The 26,177-nt window shown below is 44.6% G+C and overlaps 2 protein-coding genes and 2 long non-coding RNA genes across 11 annotated transcripts in view; 2 read left to right on the forward strand and 2 right to left on the reverse strand.

Moving 5' to 3' along the window:
* The window catches only part of rab34b (RAB34, member RAS oncogene family b), a 13,066-nt gene extending 9,833 nt beyond the window's left edge, over positions 1 to 3,233 (forward strand). For all 3 annotated transcript variants that reach the window (XM_052520551.1, XM_052520550.1, XM_052520549.1), the window contains exons 8-11: positions 40 to 121; positions 232 to 322; positions 557 to 664; positions 760 to 3,233. In XM_052520551.1, the coding sequence (XP_052376511.1) occupies positions 40 to 121; positions 232 to 322; positions 557 to 664; positions 760 to 821 (343 nt within the window). In that variant the 3' untranslated portion in view covers positions 822 to 3,233. The remainder of the gene's footprint in view (positions 1 to 39; positions 122 to 231; positions 323 to 556; positions 665 to 759) is intronic.
* Positions 3,234 to 7,403: 4,170 nt separating this feature from the next.
* On the reverse strand, positions 7,404 to 12,617 carry LOC127930687 (uncharacterized). 2 transcript variants are annotated; one of them, XR_008138754.1, is made up of 3 exons: positions 8,653 to 12,617; positions 8,525 to 8,560; positions 7,404 to 8,234 (listed from the first exon to the last, which is right to left on the reverse strand). It is a non-coding gene; the product is annotated as an uncharacterized LOC127930687 (long non-coding RNA). The 2 variants fall into 2 exon arrangements; XR_008138753.1 differs by lacking the exon at positions 8,525 to 8,560 and having other exon boundaries at positions 7,404 to 8,344.
* LOC127930686 (uncharacterized) lies at positions 12,611 to 14,156 on the forward strand. Of its 5 annotated transcripts, XR_008138750.1 has the most exons (5): positions 13,064 to 13,206; positions 13,311 to 13,346; positions 13,527 to 13,643; positions 13,844 to 13,960; positions 14,043 to 14,156. It is a non-coding gene; the product is annotated as an uncharacterized LOC127930686 (long non-coding RNA). The 5 variants fall into 5 exon arrangements; XR_008138752.1 differs by lacking the exon at positions 13,311 to 13,346 and having other exon boundaries at positions 12,611 to 13,206; XR_008138751.1 differs by lacking the exon at positions 13,311 to 13,346 and having other exon boundaries at positions 13,068 to 13,206; positions 13,347 to 13,607.
* The window catches only part of supt6h (SPT6 homolog, histone chaperone and transcription elongation factor), a 55,626-nt gene continuing 43,596 nt past the window's right edge, over positions 14,148 to 26,177 (reverse strand). Inside the window, exons 30-38 of the mRNA XM_052520552.1 lie at positions 22,367 to 22,512; positions 21,801 to 21,893; positions 21,244 to 21,357; positions 20,071 to 20,195; positions 18,999 to 19,111; positions 17,517 to 17,594; positions 17,165 to 17,352; positions 14,800 to 15,029; positions 14,148 to 14,516 (exon numbers count right to left, since the gene is read on the reverse strand). Of these exons, the coding sequence (XP_052376512.1) occupies positions 14,327 to 14,516; positions 14,800 to 15,029; positions 17,165 to 17,352; positions 17,517 to 17,594; positions 18,999 to 19,111; positions 20,071 to 20,195; positions 21,244 to 21,357; positions 21,801 to 21,893; positions 22,367 to 22,512 (1,277 nt within the window). The 3' untranslated portion in view covers positions 14,148 to 14,326. The remainder of the gene's footprint in view (positions 14,517 to 14,799; positions 15,030 to 17,164; positions 17,353 to 17,516; positions 17,595 to 18,998; positions 19,112 to 20,070; positions 20,196 to 21,243; positions 21,358 to 21,800; positions 21,894 to 22,366; positions 22,513 to 26,177) is intronic.

Raw genomic sequence — 26,177 nt, forward strand, 5'->3', positions numbered from 1 at the left:
TGTGATAGACATATTATGTGTGTCTGTACGCGCGTTCAGGCAGTGGCTGGAGGATGCTATGAAGGAGAACGATCCCTCCAGTGTTCTGCTGTTCCTGGTCGGAACCAAGAAGGACCTCAGTGTGAGTCTGATGGAGAAGATCCAGCCTGACTAAAGACAGTACAAATGATTTGTCATTGATTGATTTAAAGATGAAGTATTTCAAACGGTGTATCTCTCTCTCTCTCTCAGTCTCCGGATCAGTTGGCCTACATGGAGCTGGAGGCCATTAGACTGTCAGAGGAGATCCGAGCAGAGTACTGGACTGTGTCTGCCAAGTCAGGTAGTGCTGGGAATACACACACAAACACAGACCCACACATAACATCCTCTGGTTTACTCCCTCATGTCTCCCCCATCATATCCCATTCTATCTCTGTGTTTGTTTTGCTTTCTTCCTCCCATCAAACACTTTCTTCCCCTCCTCGACTCTCCCTTTCTCTCTCTCCACCCTCCCCTCCTCTCTCCATCCTCCCCTCCTCTCTCCATCCTCCCCTCCTCTCTCTCTCTCTCTCAGGGGAGAGTATCAGGGAGTTTTTCTTCCGGGTAGCGTCTCTAACCTTTGAGGCCAACGTGCTGGCAGAGCTCGAGAAGAGTGGGTCCAGACGTGTTGGTGACATTATCAGTAAGTGTAGTATTTTATTACATGTAGGAGACAGTGGCAACGGCTTTCTACTTGCTCTCCTTTATTCTCACATTATAGCAACATGTTTCCCGCAGGAATCACAGAGAGCACAGAAGAAGAGTACAAACCAACCAAGAGGAAAGCAACCTGCTGCTGATGGGGAAGGATACACAGGACAACACAATACAGGACAACACTACACAGGACAACACTATACAGGACAACACTACACAGGACAACACTACACAGGACAACACAGGACAACACTACACAGGACAACACTACACAGGACAACACTACACAGGACAACACTACACAGGGCAACACTACACAGGGCAACACTACACAGGACAACACTACACAGGACAACACTACACAGGACAACACTACACAGGACAACACTACACAGGACAACACTACACAGGGCAACACTACACAGGACAACACTACACAGGACAACACTACACAGGACAACACTACACAGGGCAACACTACACAGGACAACACTACACAGGACAACACTACACAGGACAGCACTACACAGGACAACACAACACACTGAGGATGACCACATGGGAAGATGAGAATAATACTGCTACACTCAATTCCCACAAAACAACTCTGAATACTGAAGTATGGGAGACTTGAATGCCAGAACACAATCACGCATCTGTGTGTTTGTACGATGTGAAAGTGTTGTCTCAGTGAGGACGATTCCAATTCCATGGACTGTCAGCTGAACGAGAGAAGAAGTAACAGCAACAGCAATTGCATTTATCCCCATCAATCTATGTATAACAGATTGCGTTCGCAGTCTTTTTACATGATCATAAAGAGAAATAGGCAACACTTGCATGGTCTTTAAAGTAGCTTAAGAGAAATAGGCAACACTTGCATGGTCTTTAAAGCAGCTTAAGAGAAATAGGCAACACTTGCATGGTCTTTAAAGCAGCTTAAGAGAAATAGGCAACACTTGCATGGTCTTTAAAGCAGCTTGAGAGAAATAGGCAACACTTGCATGGTCTTTAAAGCAGCTTGAGAGAAATAGGCGAAGCATGTGGACTGGAAGAAACCTCTAATCACAAAACCAGGGTTTGGAGTCGAATGCTGCTCCTTTACGTGAAACCCTCTCCATAAACAACTGGAGATAGTGTAGGTCCCATAGCTTTGAGTTTTCCCTGACCATGTAACCAGACCAGGAAAAACTCTTATCTATCCCCTTCACCAGAGCCCTATGCTGTGTAGTGTAGTATGGTACAATACATGTAGCTCTGGTCGAATGTAATGTAACTCTGGTCTAATGTAATGTAGCTCTGGTCTAATGTAATGTAACTCTGGTCTAATGTAATGTAACTCGGGTCTAATGTAATGTAGCTCTGGTCTAATGTAATGTAGCTCTGGTCTAATGTAATGTAGCTCTGGTCTAAAGTAATGTAGCTCTGGTCTAAAGTACTGTAGCTCTGGTCTAATGTAATGTAGCTCTGGTCTAATGTAATGTAGCTCTGGTCTAATGTAATGTAACTCTGGTCTAATGTAATGTAACTCTGGTCTAATGTAATGTAGCTCTGGTCTAAAGTACTGTAGCTCTGGTCTAATGTAATGTAGCTCTGGTCTAATGTAATGTAGTTCTGGTCTAATGTAATGTAGCTCTGGTCTAAAGTAAAGTAACTCTGGTCTAAAGTAATGTAGCTCTGGTCTAAAGTAATGTAGTTCTGGTCTAAAGTAATGTAACTCTGGTCTAAAGTAATGACGCTCTGGTCTAAAGTAATGTAGTTCTGGTCTAAAGTAATGTAGCTCTGGTCTAAAGTAATGTAGTTCTGGTCTAAAGTAATGTAGCTCTGGTCTAATGTAAAGTAACTCTGGTCTAAAGTAATGTAGTTCTGGTCTAAAGTAATGTAGCTCTGGTCTAAAGTAATGTAGTTCTGGTCTAAAGTAATGTAGCTCTGGTCTAATGTAAAGTAACTCTGGTCTAAAGTAATGTAGTTCTGGTCTAAAGTAATGTAGTTCTGGTCTAAAGTAATGTAGTTCTGGTCTAATGTAATGCTCAACACTCAGAGTTAGCTTGGTTCTCGTTTGAGATTTGGCCAGACAGATTCCTGCATTCTAGGTGAAGACGTCAGCAGCAACAGGCATGCAGACCTCCGTGCGTTGGCTGGTTTATTTTCCTCCTTCGTCCCCCCCTGTCATGTGTCTGGTCTGCTAATGGGATGAGTACGCTGCCTCCCATGACCATCCAACATCCCAACCACACCACAGCCACAATATAGACTCTCAGGGCTCCTAAAATACAGCGATTGTTTAATCACGAGAAAAGATGGAGAGAGTGAGAGCGATAGAGAGGGAGAGAGAATGAGAGGGAGGGAGAGAGAGAGAATAACATTTAATTTACATCTGATGATCTGGGACAAATTGAATTAAGACTGTTGTGAAGAGGGCAGAAGCAGGCCAGACATTTAGGTCTACTGCTTTACCATGTCCTGAAATGTTATGCCTCACTACTGATGATTGTATTACATTTGATGTGATTTGTGATATTTTATGTCCTATAAAATCAATATAGATGACTATCCTGCACTGTTAAAGATTGATTTCATTCTTCAGAAGAGTAATGGGGCGGCAGGGTAGCCTAGTGGTTAGAGCGTTGGACTAGTAACCGGAAGGTTGCGAGTTCAAACCCCGAGCTGACAAGGTACAAATCTGTCGTTCTGCCCCTGAACAGGCAGTTAACCCACTGTTCCTAGGCCGTCATTGAAAATAAGAATTTGTTCTTAACTGACTTGCCTAGTTAAATAAAGGTAAAATAAAAATAAAATGGGAAGTTTATTACTATGGCCTACACAAAGAAGCCTGTATGTGTGTTCAATAACACTGTACCAGAGGAGGCTGGTGGGAGGAGCTATTTCTATTTATTATGGATCCTCATTAGTTCCTGCCAAAGCAGCAGCTACTCTTCCTGGGGTCCAGCAAAATTAAGGCAGTTTATACAATTAAAAAAACTTTACAATACATTCATAGATTTCACAACATACTGTCTGCCCTCAAGCCCATACTCCACCACTACCACATATCTACTGTTGAAGTTAGAAGTTTACATACACTTATGTTTGAGTCGTTAAAACTTGATTTTCAACCACTCCACAAATTTCTTGTTAACAAACTAGTTTTGGCAAGTCGGTTAGGACATCTACTTTGTGCATGAAACAAGTCATTTTTTCAACAATTTTTACAGGCAGATTATTTCACCTATAATTAATTCACTGTATCACAATTCCAGTAGGTCAGAAGTTTACATACACTAAGTTGACTGTGCCTTTAAACAGCTTGGAAAATTCCAGAAAATTATGTCATAGCTTTAGAAGCTTCTGATAGGCTAATTGACATCATTTGAGTCAATTGGAGGTGTACCTGTGGATGAACTTCAAGGCCTACCTTCAAACTCAGTGCCTCTTTCCTTGACATCATGGTGAAATCAAAAGAAATCAGCCAGGACCTCAGAAAACAGATTGTAGACCTCCAGTCTGGTTCATCCTTGGGAGAAATTTCCAAATGCCTGAAGGTACCACCTTCATCTGTGCAAACAATAGTACACAAGTATAAACACCATGGGACAACGCAGCCATCATACCGCTCAGGAAGGAGACGCGTTCTGTCTCCTAGAGATGAACATACTTTGGTGCGAAAAGTGCAAATCTATCCCAGAACAACAGCAAAGGACCTTGTGAAGATGCTGGAGGAAACAGGTAAAAAAGTATCTATATCCACAGTAAAACGAGTCCTATATCGACATGACCTGAAAGGCCGCTCAGCAAGGAAGAAGCCACTGCTCCAAAACTGCCATAAAATAGCGAGACTTCGGTTTGCAACTGCACATGGGGACAAAGATCATACTTTTTTGAGAAATGTTCTCTGGTCTGATGAAACATAAATATAACTGTTTGGCCATAATGACCATTATTATGTTTGGGTGAAAAAGGGGGAGACTTGCAAGCCGAAGCACACCATCCCAACCATGAAGCACGGGGGTGGCAGCATCATGTTGTGGGGGTGCTTTGCTGCAGGAGGGACTGGTGCACTTCACAAAATAGACGGCATCATGAGGCAGGACAATTATGTGGATATCTTGAAGCAACATCTCAAGACATCAGTCAGGAAGTTACAACGGTCGCAAATGGGTCTTCCAAATGGACAATGACCCCAAGTCAAGGTATTGGAGTGGCCATCACAAAGCCCTGACATCAATCCTATAGAACATTTGTGGGCAGAACTGAAAAGCGTGTCCGAGCAAGGTGGCCTATAAACTGACTGTTACATCAGCTCTGTCAGGAGAAATGGGCCAAAGTTCACCCAACTTATTGTGGGAAGCTTGTGGAAGGCTACCCAAAACATTTTACCCAAGTTAAACAATTTAAAGGCAATGCTACCAAATACTAATTGAGTGTATGTAAACTTCTGACCCACTGGAAATGTGATGAAAGAAATAAAAGCTGAAATATATAATTCTCTCTCTACATTCTTAAAATAAAGTGGTTTTCCTAACTGACCTAAAACAGGGAATTTTTACTAGGATTAAATGTCAGAAATTGTGAAAAACTGAGTTTAAATGTATTTGACTAAGTTGTATGTAAACTTCCGACTTCAACTGTACATTACTAAATCCATGTGTATGTATAGTGCGTATGTTATCGTATGTGTGTGTCTGTGTTTGTGTTGCTTCACAGTCCCCGTTGTTTCATAGTGTTTTTTAAATCTAAATTGTACTGCTTGTCCATGTAGTCATGGCTCTATGTAGTACTGTGGAATAGAGTTCCATGTAGTCATGGCTCTATGTAGTACTGTGGAATAGAGTTCCATGTAGTCATGGCTCTATGTAGTACTGTGGAATAGAGTTCCATGTAGTCATGGCTCTATGTAGTACTGTGGAATAGAGTTCCATGTAGTCATGGCTCTATGTAGTACTGTGGAATAGAGTTCCATGTAGTCATGGCTCTATGTAGTACTGTGGAATAGAGTTCCATGTAGTCATGGCTCTATGTAGTACTGTGGAATAGAGTTCCATGTAGTCATGGCTCTATGTAGTACTGTGGAATAGAGTTCCATGTAGTCATGGCTCTATGTAGTACTGTGGAATAGAGTTCCATGTAGTCATGGCTCTATGTAGTACTGTTGAATAGTGTTCCATGTAGGCAGGGCTCTATGTAGTACTGTGAAATAGAGTTCCATGTAGTCATGGCTCTATGTAGTACTGTGGAATAGAGTTCCATGTAGTCATGGCTCTATGTAGTACTGTGGAATAGAGTTCCATGTAGGCATGGCTCTATGTAGTACTGTGGAATAGAGTTCCATGTAGTCATGGCTCTATGTAGTACTGTGGAATAGAGTTCCATGTAGTCATGGCTCTATGTAGTACTGTGGAATAGAGTTCCATGTAGTCATGGCTCTATGTAGTACTGTGGAATAGAGTTCCATGTAGTCATGGCTCTATGTAGTACTGTGGAATAGAGTTCCATGTAGTCATGGCTCTATGTAGTACTGTGGAATAGAGTTCCATGTAGTCATGGCTCTATGTAGTACTGTGGAATAGAGTTCCATGTAGTCATGGCTCTATGTAGTACTGTGGAATAGAGTTCCATGTAGTCATGGCTCTATGTAGTACTGTGGAATAGAGTTCCATGTAGTCATGGCTCTATGTAGTACTGTGGAATAGAGTTCCATGTAGTCATGGCTCTATGTAGTACTGTGGAATAGAGTTCCATGTAGTCATGGCTCTATGTAGTACTGTGGAATAGAGTTCCATGTAGGCATGGCTCTATGTAGTACTGTGAAATAGAGTTCCATGTAGTCATGGCTCTATGTAGTACTGTGGAATAGAGTTCCATGTAGTCATGGCTCTATGTAGTACTGTGGAATAGAGTTCCATGTAGGCATGGCTCTATGTAGTACTGTGGAATAGAGTTCCATGTAGTCATGGCTCTATGTAGTACTGTGGAATAGAGTTCCATGTAGTCATGGCTCTATGTAGTACTGTGGAATAGAGTTCCATGTAGTCATGGCTCTATGTAGTACTGTGGAATAGAGTTCCATGTAGTCATGGCTCTATGTAGTACTGTGGAATAGAGTTCCATGTAGTCATGGCTCTATGTAGTACTGTGGAATAGAGTTCCATGTAGTCATGGCTCTATGTAGTACTGTGGAATAGAGTTCCATGTAGTCATGGCTCTATGTAGTACTGTGGAATAGAGTTCCATGTAGTCATGGCTCTATGTAGTACTGTGGAATAGAGTTCCATGTAGTCATGGCTCTATGTAGTACTGTGGAATAGAGTTCCATGTAGTCATGGCTCTATGTAGTACTGTGGAATAGAGTTCCATGTAGTCATGGCTCTATGTAGTACTGTGGAATAGAGTTCCATGTAGTCATGGCTCTATGTAGTACTGTGGAATAGAGTTCCATGTAGTCATGGCTATATGTAGTACTGTGGAATAGAGTTCCATGTAGTCATGGCTCTATGTAGTACTGTGGAATAGAGTTCCATGTAGTCATGGCTATATGTAGTACTGTGGAATAGAGTTCCATGTAGTCATGGCTCTATGTAGTACTGTGGAATAGAGTTCCATGTAGTCATGGCTCTATGTAGTATATATATGCATATAGATATATATAGATAGCAGGATGGGCTCTTTGTATGGAATAAATGGAACAGAGTCACAGACTTCAATAACACAATGTGGGGACTGGGGCGTAAATAACAGAAACACTTTTATTAAAGGGATCACCGGTAGAAAAGGGTATCAGCAGTGTAATAAGAGGCTAAACCTCTCCCTATCCCTTCATCTATCCCCAAGTCATCTTCTCCCACTGCCAACTACCACAGGCTTACTGAAGGTACAACATCTCATCTTGCCAATAGAAAATACAAACCCACAAGTCAACCAATTCATTTCCAAGCCCTAAATAAAACCTATACTCCCTGAACTAAACCATAGTTTACCAGGCAGGTTGATTCATCCTTATTTGCAATAATCAGCCTGAGCATTTTTAAATGAGACAATACATTGAACATGGTTTTTAGCCCAGGAGTAACCCTAGAACCCTTAGGAACACTCAAGAACATAAAGACCAAAACTGTATATCAGCAACCCATTTGACTGTATACCGATAGAGCAAATAGTCACAATTGCAAAAACACATTTCCCAGAGCAGAACACTGTGATGTGCTGTGTAAAAAATAAATAAAAAACCTGGGGAAAATCTCAGACTTCCGACTTCAGTGCCTCTGACATCAGTGCGTTTAAGACAACTGGAAATCCTGAAGAAGAAAAAAACTAGCTCCATCTGGGAAAAATCGCTTTGAAAAGACCATTTAACTGAGAATTCCAAGTCAGAAACTCCGGCAATCTTTCTAGAGCTCAGACTTTCCGACCTGAAGATCACAGACGTCATAATTTGACCTCGCTTTTTTTGTTGACTTGGAAGCACTAAATACACATGGTCTTTCACCACTGATATTAATCCTTATTATGATAATGATCTGTGGATCAGACAAAAGGTCTAATGTGTTCAGATAACTGACCTTTTAGTCAGTAGCCTCCTCCCCCTTCCCTTAGGACCTACTACTAGCCCGTTAAACAGTTCACAGATCTGACCTTTTAGTCAGTAGCCTCCTCCCCCTTCCCTTAGGACCTACTACTAGCCCGTTAAAGAGTTCACAGATCTGACCTTTTAGTCAGTAGCCTCCTCCCCTTCCCTTAGGACCTACTACTAGCCCGTTAAAGAGTTCACAGATCTGACCTTTTAGTCAGTAGCCTCCTCCCCTTCCCTTAGGACCTACTACTAGCCCGTTAAAGAGTTCACAGATCTGACCTTTTAGTCAGTAGCTCCTCCCCCTTCCCTTAGGACCTACTACTAGCCCGTTAAAAGAGTTCACAGATCTGACCTACTTTAGTTCAGATCTGACCTTTTAGCAGTAGCCTCCCCCCTTCCCTTAGGACCTACTACTAGCCCGTTAAAGAGTTCACAGATCTGACCTTTTAGTCAGTAGCCTCCTCCCCCTTCCCTTAGGACCTACTACTAGCCCGTTAAACAGTTCACAGATCTGACCTTTTAGTCAGTAGCCTCCTCCCCCTTCCCTTAGGACCTACTACTAGCCCGTTAAAGAGTTCACAGATCTGCACAGGTCTGGATAGATGAACGCAATACGGCAAATTAGAGCTCCACATCTCATCTTGAGGGTGGAATCATCTCCATAGTGATCACAGATATCCACTCTTTGGACATCTGTGGACTTTAAGGGGGCAGGAGTTAGGAATAGAGGGACACATTTAAAAACAGACCACATGTAAATGTCAGAATACCCAAGAGTGACGTAAATGCGCACATGATGATTGAAAGTCAAGGACAAAAGGATTTAAAAACGAAATGCTAAGTTCACAGACACAACCGTTAAAATATCTAGTTACACACGTTAAGTAAAATCACAACAAATCTTCCTCTGCTTCAAACTACCAGCGGATGCTTTACACCACCAAAAATAACTCCACATGGACAAAAGTTGTCACAGCAAAGCAAAGCTCAAGGCTAAAACCTAGTTCCTCCCTAACATGCTGCCATCTCTTACAATCTAGTTCAGTTCACCTGGGACGTCGTCATGGTATCAGTTAAGAAGGTTACCGGTAGTACTACATCTTTTATTCCGTGGTTAGAACACAGAAACAAAGTCTAGCAGCTCACTCTCTGGTCTTCCAAAGAGATACTTGACTGTAGAGTAGACCATGTTATATCCACATACCCCGTCCATCTGTCTGTTTAAAACCTAAAGTTGATCTCTGTTTGTACACTGACGGCAACACTAAGAAACCAGTAGGTTGACATAAGACCATATTAAATCTCACCAGTCTGTGTTGTTGGGGTTTCAATCATTCCCATCATCACATAGGTATCATTCACACATATTAAGTTGGGAGTTTAAGGAGAGCGCTCTTCATATTCAATAGCAAACTTTTCCTCTCAATACCAGACTCATAAGCATGTGTGTGTACTGTCAGAGGCGTGTGTGTGTGTGTATACACACTACTGGTCAAAAGTTTTAGAATGCATACACATTCCAAGGGTTGTTCTTAATTTTTTATTATTTTCTACATTGTAGAACAGTGAAAAAAATCAGAACTATGAAATAACACATATGGAATCAAGTAAAAAGTATTAAACAAATGAAAATATGTTATATTTGAGATTCTTCAAATATCAAGGCAAAGGTTGGCTAACAGCTTTGTAAACTATTGGAATTCTCTCAACCAGCTTCACCTGGAATGCTTTTCCAACAGTATTGAAGGAGTTCCCACATATGCTGAGCACTTGATGGCTAATTTTTGTTCACTCTGCGGTCCAACTCATCACAAACCATCTCAATTTGATTGAGGTTGGGTGATTGTGGAGGCCAGGTCATCTGATGCAGCACTCCATCATTATCCTTCTTGGTAAAATAGCCCTTACACAACCTGGAGGTGTAAGGGCTAAGCGTAGCCTAGGGCTAACCACTAAGCTTAGCCTAGGGCTAACCACTAAGCGTAGCCTAGTGGTTAGAGCGTTGGACTAGTAACCGGAAGGTTGCGAGTTCAAACCCCCGAGCTGACAAGGTACAAATCTGTCGTTCTGCCCCTGAACAGGCAGTTAACCTCTGTTCCCAGGCCGTCATTGAAAATAAGAATATGTTCTTAACTGACTTGCCTGGTTAAATAAAGGTAAAATATATATATTTTTAAATAAAACATTTAAAACCAGATTAGATGGAGAATCGCTGCAAAAGGCTGTGGTAGCCATGCTGGTTAAGTGTGCCTTGAATTCTAAATAAATCACTGACAGTGTCAACAGCAAAGCACCCCCACACCATCACACCTCCTCCTCCATGCTTTACGGTGGGAAATACACATGCGGAGATCATCCGTTCACCCACACCGCATCTCACAAAGACACGGTGGTCTCCAGACCTAAGGACACATTTCCAACGATATAAATGTCCATTGCTCATGTTTCTTGGCCCAAGCAAGTCTCTTCTTATTGGTGTCCTTTAGTAGTGGTTTCTTGGCAGCAATTTGACCATGAATGCCTGATTCAGTCTCCTCTGAACAGATGATTTTGAGATGTATGTTACCTGAACTCTATGAAGCATTTATTTGGGCTGCAATCTGAGGTGCAGTTAACTCAAATGAACGTATTCTCTGCAGAGGTAACTCTGGGTCTTCCTTTCCTGTGGCGGTCCTCATGAGATCCAGTTGCATCATAGCTCTTGATGGTTTTTGAGACTGCACTTTAACTTCTTGGTGACAGGGGCCAGTATTTTCACGTCCGGATGAAATGCATGCCCAAATTCAACTGACTGCTACTCATCCCCAGAAGATATGCATATTATTAGTAGAGTATAACAGAACTTATTTAGCAGGCGAAACCCCGAGGACAAAACATTCAGATTTCTTTTTTTTAGGTCACTCTCTTTTCAATGAGTTGTCATTGGGAATCCAGATTTCCTTGCAGTTCCTACCGCTTCCACTGGATGTCAACAGTCTTTAGAAATTGGTTGAGGTTTTTCCTTTGTGTAATGAAGAAGTAGCCCTGTTCAGAACGAGGGTCCCTTGTAGTGTACTGTTAGAGGTGCGTGACCAGAAAGCTACAGTTTGTTTTCCTCCTGTATTGAACACAGATCATCCAGTCTTCAATTTTATTGATTATTTACATTAAAAAAAATACCTAAAGTTGTATTACAAAAGTAGTTTGAAATGTTTTGGCAAAGTTTACAGGTAACTTTTGAGATATTTTCTAGTCACGTTGCGCAAGTTGGAACCGGTGTTTTTCTGGATCAAACGCACCAAATAAATGGACATTTTGGATTTATATCGACGGAATTAATCGAACAAAAGGACAACTTGTGATGTTTATGGGACATATTGGAGTGCCAACAAAAGAAGCTCGTCAAAGGGAAGGCATGAATTATATTTTTATTTCTGCGTTTTGTCTCGCGCCTGCAGGGTTGAAATATTACTTTCTCTGTTTACGGAGGTGCTATCCTCAGATAATTAGCATCCTTTGCTTTCGCCGAAAAGTATTTTTGAAATGTTGGCTGGATTCACAACAAGTGTAGCTTTAATTTGGTATCTTGCATGTGTGATTTCATGAAAGTTTGATTTTTATAGTAATTTATTTGAATTTGGTGCTCTGCATTTTCACTGGCTTTTGGCCAAGTGGGACGCTAGACTCCCACATATCCCAGAGAGGTTAAGAAACTTTCAATGTTCTTGACATTTTCCGGATTGACTGACCTCCATGTCTTAAAGTAATAATGGACTGTCGTTTCTCTTTGCTTATTTGAGCTGTTCTTACCATAATATGGACTAGGTCATTTACCAAATAGGGAGCAGGCGTTCTGTATTTTATTTTTTATTTGACCTTTATTTAACTAGGCAAGTCAGTTAAGAACAAATTCTTATTTTCAATGACGGCCTAGGAACAGTGGGTTAACTGCCTGTTCAGGGGCAGAACGACAGATTTGTACTTTATACCACCCCTACCTTGTCAGAACACAACTGATTGGCTCAAACACATTATGAAGAAAATAAATTCTACAAATGAACTTTTAACAAGGCACACCTGTTAATTAAAATGCATTTCAGGTGATTACCTCATGAAGCTGGTTGAGACAATGCCAAGCATGTGCAAAGCTGCCATTAAGGCAAAGGGTGGCTATTTGAAGAATCTCAAAATATATTTTGATTTGTTTTAACTCTTTTTTGGTTACTACATGATTCCATATGTGTTACTTCATTAGTTGAGGTCTTCACAATTATTCTACACTGTAGAAAATAGTAAAAAATAAAGAAAAACCCTTGAATGAGTAGGTGTTCTAAAACTTTAGACCGGTAGTGTAGGTTTGACAGACCATGTGAGGAGTGCAGGGTTAGGGTTCATACTGAAAACAGTGTCTTTATTCATTTTGATGCATCAATACAAAAACGCAGACAAGCTTCCTGATTGGCTCGGGAAAACGCTCGTTAGGCTGCCTCTCGCCACAACCCGCCAATCACCAAGAGGGTAAGAGGCGGGTCTATGCAGCCAAAGGGACATTACATTACCAGCCTACCACGGCATGAGACAACCCGCGAACCAATCAGATGCTTTCGGCAGCATCTCCTAATCTTTTTATAGATTTTTTAAAAAATCAAACAGGAAAAAGAAAATATAACCCCATGTTATTAAAAGAAACCGACAACGGTTGTCATGACAACCAAACAATCATTTCTCCATTAGGTCCATGTCCTATTACATCTATGTCAGCGGTTTGTTTCAAGTGTTTGGTGGTCTGTATCGACATCTCTGCCTGCCTGACATACAGAGTTAATATCATTACTAAATAAAATACTGGACTATGTGGCCGGCAAAAATACAGTGAGGAAAGAGAGGGGGGATAGACTGAAGGGAAGAGAAGATGTGCCGGGAGAGAAACATGGCTAGATACACAGTAGCTAGAAACAGAATCCAATGGGACACAAGAAGAGGTGGAGCAGGGTTAGTTTAGTAGGCTGGGAGGAGAGGGGAGCAGGGTTAGTTTAGTAGGCTGGAGCAGGGTTAGTTTAGTAGGCTGGGAGGAGAGGGAGAAGAGGGGGAGCAGGGTTAGTTTAGTAGGCTGGGAGGAGAGGTGGAGCAGGGTTAGTTTAGTAGGCTGGGAGGAGAGGGAGAAGAGGGGGAGCAGGGTTAGTTTAGTAGGCTGGGAGGAGAGGGAGAAGAGGGGGAGCAGGGTTAGTTTAGTAGGCTGGGAGGAGAGGGAGAAGAGGGGGAGCAGGGTTAGTTTAGTAGGCTGGGAGGAGAGGGAGAAGAGGGGGAGCAGGGTTAGTTTAGTAGGCTGGGAGGAGAGGGAGAAGAGGGGGAGCAGGGTTAGTTTAGTAGGCTGGGAGGAGAGGTGGAGCAGGGTTAGTTTAGTAGGCTGGGAGGAGAGGTGGAGCAGGGTTAGTTTAGTAGGCTGGGAGAGAGGGAGGTGGAGCAGGGTTAGTTTAGTAGGCTGGGAGAGAAGAGGGGGAGCAGGGTTAGTTTAGTAGGCTGGGAGGAGAGGGAGAAGAGGGGGAGCAGGGTTAGTTTAGTAGGCTGGGAGGAGGGAGAAGAGGGGAGCAGGGTTAGTTTAGTAGGCTGGGAGGAGAGGGAGAAGAGGGGGAGCAGGGTTAGTTTAGTAGGCTGGGAGGAGAGGTGGAGCAGGGTTAGTTTAGTAGGCTGGGAGGAGAGGTGGAGCAGGGTTAGTTTAGTAGGCTGGGAGGAGAGGTGGAGCAGGGTTAGTTTAGTAGGCTGGGAGGAGAGGGGGAGAAGAGGGGAGCAGGGTTAGTTTAGTAGGCTGGGAGGAGAGGTGGAGCAGGGTTAGTTTAGTAGGCTGGGAGGAGAGGTGGAGCAGGGTTAGTTTAGTAGGCTGGGAGGAGAGGTGGAGCAGGGTTAGTTTAGTAGGCTGGGAGGAGAGGGAGAAGGGGGGGAGCAGGGTTAGTTTAGTAGGCTGGGAGGAGAGGGCGATCTGAATGGTATGTGACTGGTCTGAGGGGGCATGCAAGTAGGCGGATGGATGGAAGGATGAGTTGATGAGAGTAAGGGGGGTATATTTGGGGAGGAGGGGGGTATAGTCGCCCCCCCCGGCCTCTCCTATCGGTCCATCTCGTCCAGAAGGGGCGTGGCGTCTCCAGCGATTGACATAGGCGTGCTCTGGATCATGGGGCTGGGGGAAGGTCGTGGGGTCATTCTGGGGGTCTTCTGCTTCTTCCTCTCCGCCTCCTTCTCCTGGAGCCACTGCTCCGCTACCTTGCCCCAGTCCACCGCCGTGCTGCCGCTCGACCTGCAGGGGGAGACAGTAGGGGCGGGGGGTTACTACGTACAGGCCAGTTAGGATGTTGTAGTCAAAAACCACCTCTGAAAGTCTGCAATCAAGTATTTAATCTCATTCACTATAAACATTCAGAACACAACTTCATTCCAGATCGACCCGTTGCCCAGGATACATAGGCATTTCTTCAAGAATTATTCTGACATTCTAAATACTCCTAACTACTTAAAAAACTGACTCATTACACATTCAACTGAAACACACAATCTGTCTGTCTCTCTCCGTCTCAACTTACTTAGGCTGCTGCTGCGGAGTGCGTCCTCTGGAGGAGGATGAGGGAGTGTTGGACGAGGGTCCCTGGTGGCTGCTGTGGCCCTGGTTGCTCTGTGTGTGTCCATGGGAGTGGGAGGACTGGGGGGTGGAGGGGTACTGCGGGGTACCCATGGTCTGCTGGCTGGGGGTGGTGTATGAGTAGCTGGGGGTCATCATGGGTGTCGCCATCGGCTGTTGGGGCGTCGCAAACACCTGGAGAGAGAGAGAGGGAAGGATAGAGAGAGAGAGAGAGAGGGACGGACGGACGGAGGGAGAGAGAGAGGGACGGACGGAGGGAGAGAGAGAGGGAGAGAGAGAGGGACGGAGGGAGAGAGAGAGGGACGGAGGGAGAGGGACAGAGGGAGAGGGAGAGAGGGATGGAGGGAGAGAGAGAGAGGGAGGGAGGGAGAGAGAGAGAGAGGGACGGAGGGAGAGAGAGAGAGAGCGACGGAGGGAGAGAGAGAGAGAGCGACGGAGGGAGAGAGAGAGAGCGACGGAGGGAGGGAGAGAGAGCGACGGAGGGAGAGAGAGAGGGAGGGAGGGAGAGAGAGAGGGAGAGGGACGGAGGGAGAGAGAGAGGGACGGAGGGAGGGAGAGAGAGAGGGAGGGAGGGAGAGAGAGAGGGACGGAGGGAGGGAGAGAGAGAGAGAGGGACGGAGGGAGGGAGAGAGAGAGAGAGGGACGGAGGGAGGGGAGAGAGAGGGACGGAGAGAGAGAGGGACGGAGGGAGGGAGAGAGAGACGGAGGGAGAGAGAGGGACGGAGGGAGAGAGAGGGACGGAGGGAGAGAGAGGGACGGAGGGAGAGAGAGGGACGGACGGAGGGAGGGAGAGGGACGGAGGGAGGGAGAGGGACGGAGGGAGGGAGAGGGACGGAGGGAGGGAGAGGGACGGAGGGAGGGAGAGGGACGGAGGGAGGGAGAGGGACGGAGGGAGGGAGAGGGACGGAGGGAGGGAGAGGGACGGAGGGAGGGAGAGAGAGAGAGACGGAGGGAGGGAGAGAGAGAGGGACGGAGGGAGGGAGAGAGGGACGGAGGGAGGGAGAGAGGGACGGAGGGAGGGAGAGAGAGAGGGACGGAGAGAGAGAGAGGGACGGAGAGAGAGGGACGGAGAGAGAGAGAGGGACGGAGAGAGAGAGAGGGACGGAGAGAGAGAGAGAGGGACGGAGAGAGAGAGAGGGACGGAGAGAGAGAGAGGGACGGAGAGAGAGAGAGGGACGGGGAGAGAGAGAGGGACGGAGAGAGAGAGAGGGACGGAGAGAGAGAGAGGGGCGGAGAGAGAGAGAGGGACGGAGAGAGAGAGAGGGACGGAGAGAGAGAAAGAGGGACGGAGGGAGAGAGAGAGAGGGACGGAGAGAGAGAGAGAGGGACGGAGAGAGAGAAAGAGGGACGGAGGGAGAGAGAGAGGGACGGAGGGAGAGAGAGAGGGACGGAGGGAGAGAGAGAGGGACGGAGGGAGAGAGAGAGGGACGGAGGGAGAGAGAGAGGGACGGAGGGAGGAGAGAGAGGGACGGAGAGAGAGAGAGAGAGGGACGGAGAGAGAGAGAGAGAGAGAGGGACGGAGAGAGAGAGAGAGAGAGAGAGAGGGACGGAGAGAGAGAGAGAGAGAGAGAGAGGGACGGAGAGAGAGAGAGGGACGGAGAGAGAGAGAGAGGGACGGAGAGAGAGAGAGAGAGGGACGGAGAGAGAGAGAGAGAGGGACGGAGAGAGAGAGAGAGAGGGACGGAGGGAGAGAGAGAGGGACGGAGGGAGAGAGAGAGGGAGGGAGGGAGAGAGAGAGGGACGGAGGGAGAGAGAGAGGGACGGAGGGAGAGAGAGAGGGACAGAGGGAGAGAGAGAGGGACGGAGGGAGAGAGAGAGGGACGGAGAGAGAAAGAGGGACGGAGGGAGAGAAAGAGGGACGGAGGGAGAGAGAGAGGGACGGAGGGAGAGAGAGAGGGACGGAGGGAGAGAGAGGGACGGAGGGAGAGAGAGAGGGACGGAGGGAGAGAGAGAGGGACAGAGGGAGAGAGAGAGGGACGGAGGGAGAGAGAGAGGGACGGAGAGAGAGAGGGAGAGGGAGAGAGAGACAGAGAGACAGAGTGGGAAGGAGGAAGAGAAGTGGTTAAAACGAAGCACTATTTACACATTGTGGCCAACAGCAGCAGAGAAAGAGAACATTCTACACCTCATTATTCACTTCACATCTCTCCAATGTGACAAAGACCAACGATGGATGTTTCTGTCACAACAAGCTTCCTTAGTATCACCTAGGTGGTTGCTACACACTGGCAGTGGATGAGGTTACCTTCATCTGACCCCAATACAAAACCATTGGATCATCGGTAAAGCAATGCTAAAAATCCACTCACGTGATAGGCTGAGGAGCTGCCTCCCCCGCCCCCACTGCTGCCCCCGGTGTAACCGTATTGGCTGGAGTTCCACTGGGCAGGCGTAGTGTTCGCGTTCTGGCCCTGCCCCTGCCCCGTCACCGCGGCAATGGCACTGAACATCTGAGAGGTCATGTTGCGTGGGAGAGCGCTGACCGCTCGCGTCAGGTCTGACAGACACGGAGAGAGAGAAGAAAGGTTGAACCCTAAAGTAGCATCAGACATCCACCAGAGTTACTAAAGTGGATATTTGACTGGATAAAATGCTTATCAACTTTAGGATTGATACATTTTGATGGGGATGAGTGTGTGTGAGAGAGAGAGAGAGACTGACCTGCGATGTTGATGTTAGCTGGTGTAGCGTTGACAGAGGCAGGTGTCCGTGTTCGACTGCTACTGCTGGGGGTGATGCCTGAGGGAGACAAGGAAACAGACATTGTAACCACAGGATAGGACAGTTGTCACCAACCGGTCGATCTTCAAGGCATTCCTAGTCGGTCACCAAACATTTCTGTAGAAACTCCAACGTTAAAGGCTGCGATAAAGGCTTGCGCTCCTTTTAAATTCATGTTGGCGAGAGGTGCGCTTGATTTGAGAAGCCCTGCGCACCGGGTAAGCAAAGTGTTCCCCATTTTGAACCATTTCAGTTGTCTGAAAAGTTGAACTGGGAGATCTGTGGCTAAATCGAGTGCGCCTACTCGGGCGGCCAATCTGATATATCAAATCACAGTGCCTAAAGAGCTTCCACGACCCCAGGCCATAGCAAAGTTTGATACTAGCCCAACTTTGATGTAATAACTTGTAAAACCATGACCACAGAGAGACTGTCAAAGAATACAGCAAAGAGCTGCTCTTTTTCAGGAGCGAGTTCACATTTAAAGTTTTTAATCAACACTATTACAAAACATAGAGCAGCTTCTCAGTAGTTCCCCTGCTGCAGTGGATGAGCCAAGCGTATCGACGGCCCGGGGCGTTTTAGGTTCATTAGAAGCTCGTCATGGATATTTTAATACCGAGGAGTATTACCTGAGTAGTGCCTGACTAATGCAGATGCGGTGCGATTCGAGCCTCGACCACCAGGTGAACCGTGGTCAAGTCTAACCAGAGGAAAGGAAGGAGAGAGCAGGGACCGTGAGAGGCAGACCCTCTGCTGCTCTCTCCCTCACTCCGCGGGGACTAATGCTGTGTTCAAAACAACTGGGAACGTAGAAATATCAGACTTCCGAGCGTTCCAGGACAAATGGGAACTCTGGGGGGGGGAGGACAGCCATCCAACTTTCTGGAGCTCTGATTTTTCAACCTGAAGGTCACCGATGTCATGATTTGACCTTTGTTTTTTTTCCCCCAGTTCTCAGTTGTCTTGAAAGCACCACGACCATCAGATACAGGTACCATCAGTCCAGTAAAATAAAAATACATCATTATTTACATGGCAGTGCCTCGCAAATGCTGCACCAACTGATCTATTTAGTTATCAAAGCTCGAGTTTTGATATATAATATAGTCTGAGAAGACCAATGTTGTCAGGCCAGGCATACAGCCAACATTCTATGATAACGAACTACGCTTATCACTCAAACATTCCTACAAAACTGTTCATGTCACATGTTTTAAGTTATTATATATGAGCGGTCGATCTCGGTTTGCTTTTTGACTGCAAAAGTGATGTTGACTCAGAAAGGGTTGATGACCACTAGGAGATAAAAAAAATAATACCTTTACAACCAATCTAAATCAACATAGCACAACTATAGCAGTGGATCACAGGTTAAGAGAGATTGACAGGTGTTCTAGCCAATGGGCAGGCAGTGTGTACCTGGTACCGGTTCCTGGAAGTGGTCTTTGAACCAGCGGAACAGTCCGTTAACGGTGGGGAACATCTGGGACCGGTACCGGAAGCCGTCAGGAGAGATGGTCACATACTCAACACTGCAGACACAGAGGACATCTTCAAAACCAAACCATAACTCTACTACTCTGGCTCATCAAATCAAATCAAATTTATTTATATAGCCCTTCGTACATCAGCTGATATCTCAAAGTGCTGTACAGAAACCAGCCTAAAACCCCAAACAGCAAACAATGCAGGTGTAAAAGCACGGTGGCTAGGAAAAACTCCCTAGAAAGGCCAAAACCTAGGAAGAAACCTAGAGAGGAACCGGGCTATGTGGGGTGGCCAGTCCTCTTCTGGCTGTGCCAGGTGGAGATTATAACAGAACATGACCAAGATGTTCAAATGTTCATAAATGACCAGCATGGTCGAATAATAATAAGGCAGAACAGTTGAAACTGGAGCAGCAGCACAGTCAGGTGGACTGGGGACAGCAAGGAGCCATCATGTCATGCAATGGAATATATTTTTTGTAAATCAAAGCAGATTGATGGGTACATGTCCTGCTTTGCTCCTATGGGTACACTCAAATGGCTGCCAGTCCACCCATTATGGCATCATGTAACTCACCATGGTTAGGGGTTAGTTAGATGTAGTCATGGTAACTCACCATGGTTAGGGGTTAGTTTGCTGTAGTCATGGTAACTCACCATGGTTAGGGGTTAGTTTGCTGTAGTCATGGTAACTCACCATGGTTAGGGGTTAGTTTGCTGTAGTCATGGTAACTCACCATGGTTAGGGGTTAGTTTGCTGTAGTCATGGTAACTCACCATGGTTAGGGGTTAGTTTGCTTTAGTCATGGTAACTAACCATGGTTAGGGGTTAGTTTGCTGTAGTCATGGTAACTCACCGTGGTTAGTTTGCTGTAGTCATGGTAACTCACCGTGGTTAGGGGTGTGGATAGCTGTAGTCATGGTAACTCACCGTGGTTAGTGTGCTGTAGTCATGGTAACTCACCGTGGTTAGGGGTTAGTTAGCTGTAGTCATGGTAACTCACCGTGGTTTGCCACGAGGCTGGTATCCCAGTATGAACTTCCCTGGCAGGTCTTTACAGGCTGAGACAAAGTAGGGTATGAACGTAGGCTTCTCCTTCTTAGACCTGATCAACAACTCCTCCATTTTCTACCAGACAGACAGGGAGAGACAGGGTGATGAGGGGATGAATAGAAAGGAGATATGTAGCTCTATAAATAAAGGAAATAATAGAGACAAACTATGGTCACTGGAGAGATCAAACATGTTTTCTAAACAGGAAGGAGGTTATTTTCTTTGTAAAAATACATATTCTGTCAGAGGCTTTTGAAGTGAATCAAAATAAACACTTCTGTAATAGTGTCACATTCTGTGGTTAAGACAACATCCCCCCATACTTTCCTACCCCCCCCATACTTTCCTGTCCCCTCCATTATTCCCCCACCGCCCCGTACCTTCCTGTCCCCTCCATTATTCCCCCCACCCCCCCCGTACCTTCCTGTCCCCTCCATTATTCCCCCACACCCCGTACCTTCCTGTCCCCTCCATTATTCCCCCACCCCCGTACCTTCCTGTCCCCTCAGTTTTCCCCCACCCCCTGTACCTTCCTGCCCCCTCCATTATTCCCCCCGTACCTTCCTGTCCCCTCCATTATTCCCCCCGTACCTTCCTGTCCCCTCCATTATTCCCCCGTACCTTCCTGTCCCCTCCATTATTCCCCCCACCCCCCGTACCCTCCTGTCCCCTCCATTATTCCCCCGTACCTTCCTGTCCCCTCCATTATTCCCCCGTACCTTCCTGTCCCCTCCATTATTCCCCCCACCCCCGTACCTTCCTGTCCCCTCCATTATTCCCCCCACCCCCCGTACCTTCCTGTCCCCTCCATTATTCCCCCCGTACCTTCCTGCCCCCTCCATTATTCCCCCCCCGTACCTTCCTGTCCCCCCATTATTCCCCCGTACCTTCCTGTCCCCTCCATTATTCCCCCCCGTACCTTCCTGTCCCCTCCATTATTCCCCCCGTACCTTCCTGTCCCCTCCATTATTCCACCCACCCCCCCGTACCTTCCTGTCCCCTCCATTATTCCCCCCACCCCCATACCTTCCTGTCCCCTCCATTATTCCCCCCCAGTACCTTCCTGTCCCCTCCAATATTACCCCCCGTACCTTCCTGTCCCCTCCAATATTCCCCCCCGTACCTTCCTGTCCCCTCCGTTACAGTCCTGGAAGTACTTGTGTCCCAGCAGGTCACGAGCGAACGCTGCCATTGGCTGAATATAACGAGCTGTGATCTCATCAAGATCCTCAAACTCCTAGAGAGAGACGAGGGACAGAGAGAAAGACAGAGAGACAGAGAGAGAGAGAGGAGGAGGGGGAGAGAGAAAGACAGAGAGAGAGAGGAGGAGGGGGAGAGAGAAAGACAGAGAGAGAGAGAGAGAGGAGGAGGGGGAGAGAGAAAGACAGAGAGACAGAGAGAGAGAGGAGGAGGGACAGAGAGAAAGACAGAGAGAGAGAGAGAGAGGAGGAGGGACAGAGAGAAAGACAGAGAGAGAGAGAGAGAGAGAGAGAGAGAGAGAGGAGGGGGAGAGAGAAAGACAGAGAGAGAGAGAGAGAGAGAGAGAGGAGGGAGAGAGAGAGAGAGGAGGAGGGACAGAGAGAGAGAGGAGGAGGGACAGAGAGAGAGAGGAGGAGGGACAGAGAGATTAGTTTGAGTTCTGGAACAGACATGTGGACAACTCACACACACGGTCCTCACCTCAGTGTTGATCCAGAGTGTGTGTCCCAGGCTGAAGGCGTTCTCCTTGCCCTCCTCTCTCACGTCAACATGCTGGTAGATGCCATCAGCTACCTACACATAACACATCTGATTAGCATCTAACGACAAATTCATCCACCTGTCAGTCAACATACATTAACGGTTCATTGAATGAGGGAATTATTTTATAAAGACGAACAGTATTTGGTTGTAATTGAAATGTTGCAGGTAGGCCAACCTCCCTCCAGGAGATTCCAGGAGAGCTACTGGGCATGCAGGCTTTTGGTGCAGCCCTGCTCGGACAACCAACATTGTAAAGAAAATCTGCAGTTCCAACAGGACCTTGATAAGCTGACTGGTGTTTGAGCAGGGTTAGATCAAAAGCCTGCACAGCCAGTAGCTCTCCAGATGGAGGGTTGACCTTATGCACCCATCTACATCTCCTCCCCTCTCCAGACGCCCCCGCCCCTCTCCAGACGCCCCCGCCCCTCTCCAGACGCCCCCGCCCCTCTCCAGACGTCCCTTCCACGTGACAACGTCTCCCTGACCTATCACCCCCTCCATACCTTCCAGGTGACAGTAAGGTGGTTCTCTCCCTTGCTGCTGGGCCTGATAACAACATCTCCCTGGTCCATGGACTCCATCATCTTCTCAGCCTGCTTGAAGTTAATGTTGTGGAAGGATGGGTGTGCAATCACACGTTTTATATAGGCTGGAGAGAGAAGAGAGGGGGCAAGAGGGTGAATGGAGGGAGGAAAAAGAGGGAGGATGGGAAAGAAAAGGGGAGGAGAGAAAGAGGAGAGGAAAGTGAGAAACAGAAGAATAACTTTAAGAACATTGAAGTCTTGTTTTCTTCACAAAGTTTAATATAAACATATTTCAGCCCTGACCCTGACCCAGTGTACTAACTGGTTCTCTGTATAATACTGATTACTGGCTGTGTACTAACTGGTTCTCTGTATAATACTGATTACTAACTGGTTCTCTGTATAATACTGTTTACTGGCTGTGTACTAACTGGTTCTCTGTATAATACTGTGTACTAACTGGTTCTCTGTATAATACTGTTTACTAACTGGTTCTCTGTATAATACTGTTTACTAACTGGTTCTCTGTATAATACTGTTTACTGGCTGTGTACTAACTGGTTCTCTGTATAATACTGTTTACTAACTGGTTCTCTGTATAATACTGTGTACTAACTGGTTCTCTGTATAATACTGTGTACTAACTGGTTCTCTGTATAATACTGTTTACTGGCTGTGTACTAACTGGTTCTCTGTATAATACTGTGTACTAACTGGTTCTCTGTATAATACTGTGTACTAACTGGTTCTCTGTATAATACTGTTTACTGGCTGTGTACTAACTGGTTCTCTGTATAATACTGTTTACTAACTGGTTCTCTGTATAATACTGTTTACTAACTGGTTCTCTGTATAATACTGTTTACTAACTGGTTCTCTGTATAATACTGTTTACTAACTGGTTCTCTGTATAATACTGTTTACTGGCTGTGTACTAACTGGTTCTCTGTATAATACTGTGTACTAACTGGTTCTCTGTATAATACTGTGTACTAACTGGTTCTCTGTATAATACTGTTTACTGGCTGTGTACTAACTGGTTCTCTGTATAATACTGTTTACTAACTGGTTCTCTGTATAATACTGTTTACTGGCTGTGTACTAACTGGTTCTCTGTATAATACTGTGTACTAACTGGTTCTCTGTATAATACTGTTTACTAACTGGTTCTCTGTATAATACTGTTTACTAACTGGTTCTCTGTATAATACTGTTTACTAACTGGTTCTCTGTATAATACTGTTTACTAACTGGTTCTCTGTATAATACTGTTTACTAACTGGTTCTCTGTATAATACTGTTTACTAACTGGTTCTCTGTATAATACTGTTTACTAACTGGTTCTCTGTATAATACTGTTTACTAACTGGTTCTCTGTATAATACTGTTTACTAACTGGTTCTCTGTATAATACTGTTTACTAACTGGTTCTCTGTATAATACTGTTTACTAACTGGTTCTCTGTATAATACTGTTTACTAACTGGTTCTCTGTATAATACTGTTTACTAACTGGTTCTCTGTATAATACTGTTTACTAACTGGTTCTCTGTATAATACTGTTTACTAACTGGTTCTCTGTATAATACTGTTTACTAACTGGTTCTCTGTATAATACTGTTTACTAACTGGTTCTCTGTATAATACTGTTTACTAACTGGTTCTCTGTATAATACTGTTTACTGGCTGTGTACTAACTGGTTCTCTGTATAATACTGTTTACTAACTGGTTCTCTGTATAATACTGTTTACTAACTGGTTCTCTGTATAATACTGTTTACTAACTGGTTCTCTGTATAATACTGTTTACTAACTGGTTCTCTGTATAATACTGTTTACTAACTGGTTCTCTGTATAATACTGTTTACTAACTGGTTCTCTGTATAATACTGTTTACTAACTGGTTCTCTGTATAATACTGTTTACTAACTGGTTCTCTGTATAATACTGTTTACTAACTGGTTCTCTGTATAATACTGTTTACTAACTGGTTCTCTGTATAATACTGTTTACTAACTGGTTCTCTGTATAATACTGTTTACTAACTGGTTCTCTGTATAATACTGTTTACTGGCTGTGTACTAACTGGTTCTCTGTATAATACTGTTTACTAACTGGTTCTCTGTATAATACTGTTTACTAACTGGTTCTCTGTATAATACTGTTTACTAACTGGTTCTCTGTATAATACTGTTTACTAACTGGTTCTCTGTATAATACTGTATTTACTAACTGGTTCTCTGTATAATACTATTTACTAACTGGTTCTCTGTATAATACTGTTTACTAACTGGTTCTCTGTATAATACTGTTTACTAACTGGTTCTCTGTATAATACTGTTTAATGGCTGTGTACTAACTGGTTCTCTGTATAATACTGTTTACTAACTGGTTCTCTGTATAATACTGTTTACTGGCTGTGTACGAACTGGTTCTCTGTATAATACTGTTTACTAACTGGTTCTCTGTATAATACTGTTTACTGGCTGTGTACTAACTGGTTCTCTGTATAATACTGTTTACTAACTGGTTCTCTGTATAATACTGTTTACTGGCTGTGTACTAACTGGTTCTCTGTATAATACTGTTTACTAACTGGTTCTCTGTATAATACTGTTTACTGGCTGTGTACTAACTGGTTCTCTGTATAATACTGTTTACTAACTGGTTCTCTGTATAATACTGTTTACTAACTGGTTCTCTGTATAATACTGTTTACTAACTGGTTCTCTGTATAATACTGTTTACTGGCTGTGTACTAACTGGTTCTCTGTATAATACTGTTTACTAACTGGTTCTCTGTATAATACTGTTTACTAACTGGTTCTCTGTATAATACTGTTTACTAACTGGTTCTCTGTATAATACTGTTTACTAACTGGTTCTCTGTATAATACTGTTTACTAACTGGTTCTCTGTATAATACTGTTTACTAACTGGTTCTCTGTATAATACTGTTTACTAACTGGTTCTCTGTATAATACTGTTTACTGGCTGTGTACTAACTGGTTCTCTGTATAATACTGTTTACTGGCTGTGTACGAACTGGTTCTCTGTATAATACTGTTTACTAACTGGTTCTCTGTATAATACTGTTTACTGGCTGTTTACTAACTGGTTCTCTGTATAATACTGTTTACTAACTGGTTCTCTGTATAATACTGTTTACTAACTGGTTCTCTGTATAATACTGTTTACTAACTGGTTCTCTGTATAATACTGTTTAATGGCTGTGTACTAACTGGTTCTCTGTATAATACTGTTTACTAACTGGTTCTCTGTATAATACTGTTTACTGGCTGTGTACGAACTGGTTCTCTGTATAATACTGTTTACTAACTGGTTCTCTGTATAATACTGTTTACTGGCTGTGTACTAACTGGTTCTCTGTATAATACTGTTTACTAACTGGTTCTCTGTATAATACTGTTTACTAACTGGTTCTCTGTATAATACTGTTTACTGGCTGTGTACTAACTGGTTCTCTGTATAATACTGTTTACTAACTGGTTCTCTGTATAATACTGTTTACTAACTGGTTCTCTGTATAATACTGTTTACTAACTGGTTCTCTGTATAATACTGTTTACTGGCTGTGTACTAACTGGTTCTCTGTATAATACTGTTTACTAACTGGTTCTCTGTATAATACTGTTTACTAACTGGTTCTCTGTATAATACTGTTTACTAACTGGTTCTCTGTATAATACTGTTTACTAACTGGTTCTCTGTATAATACTGTTTACTAACTGGTTATCTGTATAATACTGTTTACTAACTGGTTATCTGTA

This window comes from Oncorhynchus keta, chromosome 6 (genome assembly GCF_023373465.1).
Source record: "Oncorhynchus keta strain PuntledgeMale-10-30-2019 chromosome 6, Oket_V2, whole genome shotgun sequence".
Classification (NCBI taxonomy): domain Eukaryota; kingdom Metazoa; phylum Chordata; class Actinopteri; order Salmoniformes; family Salmonidae; genus Oncorhynchus; species Oncorhynchus keta.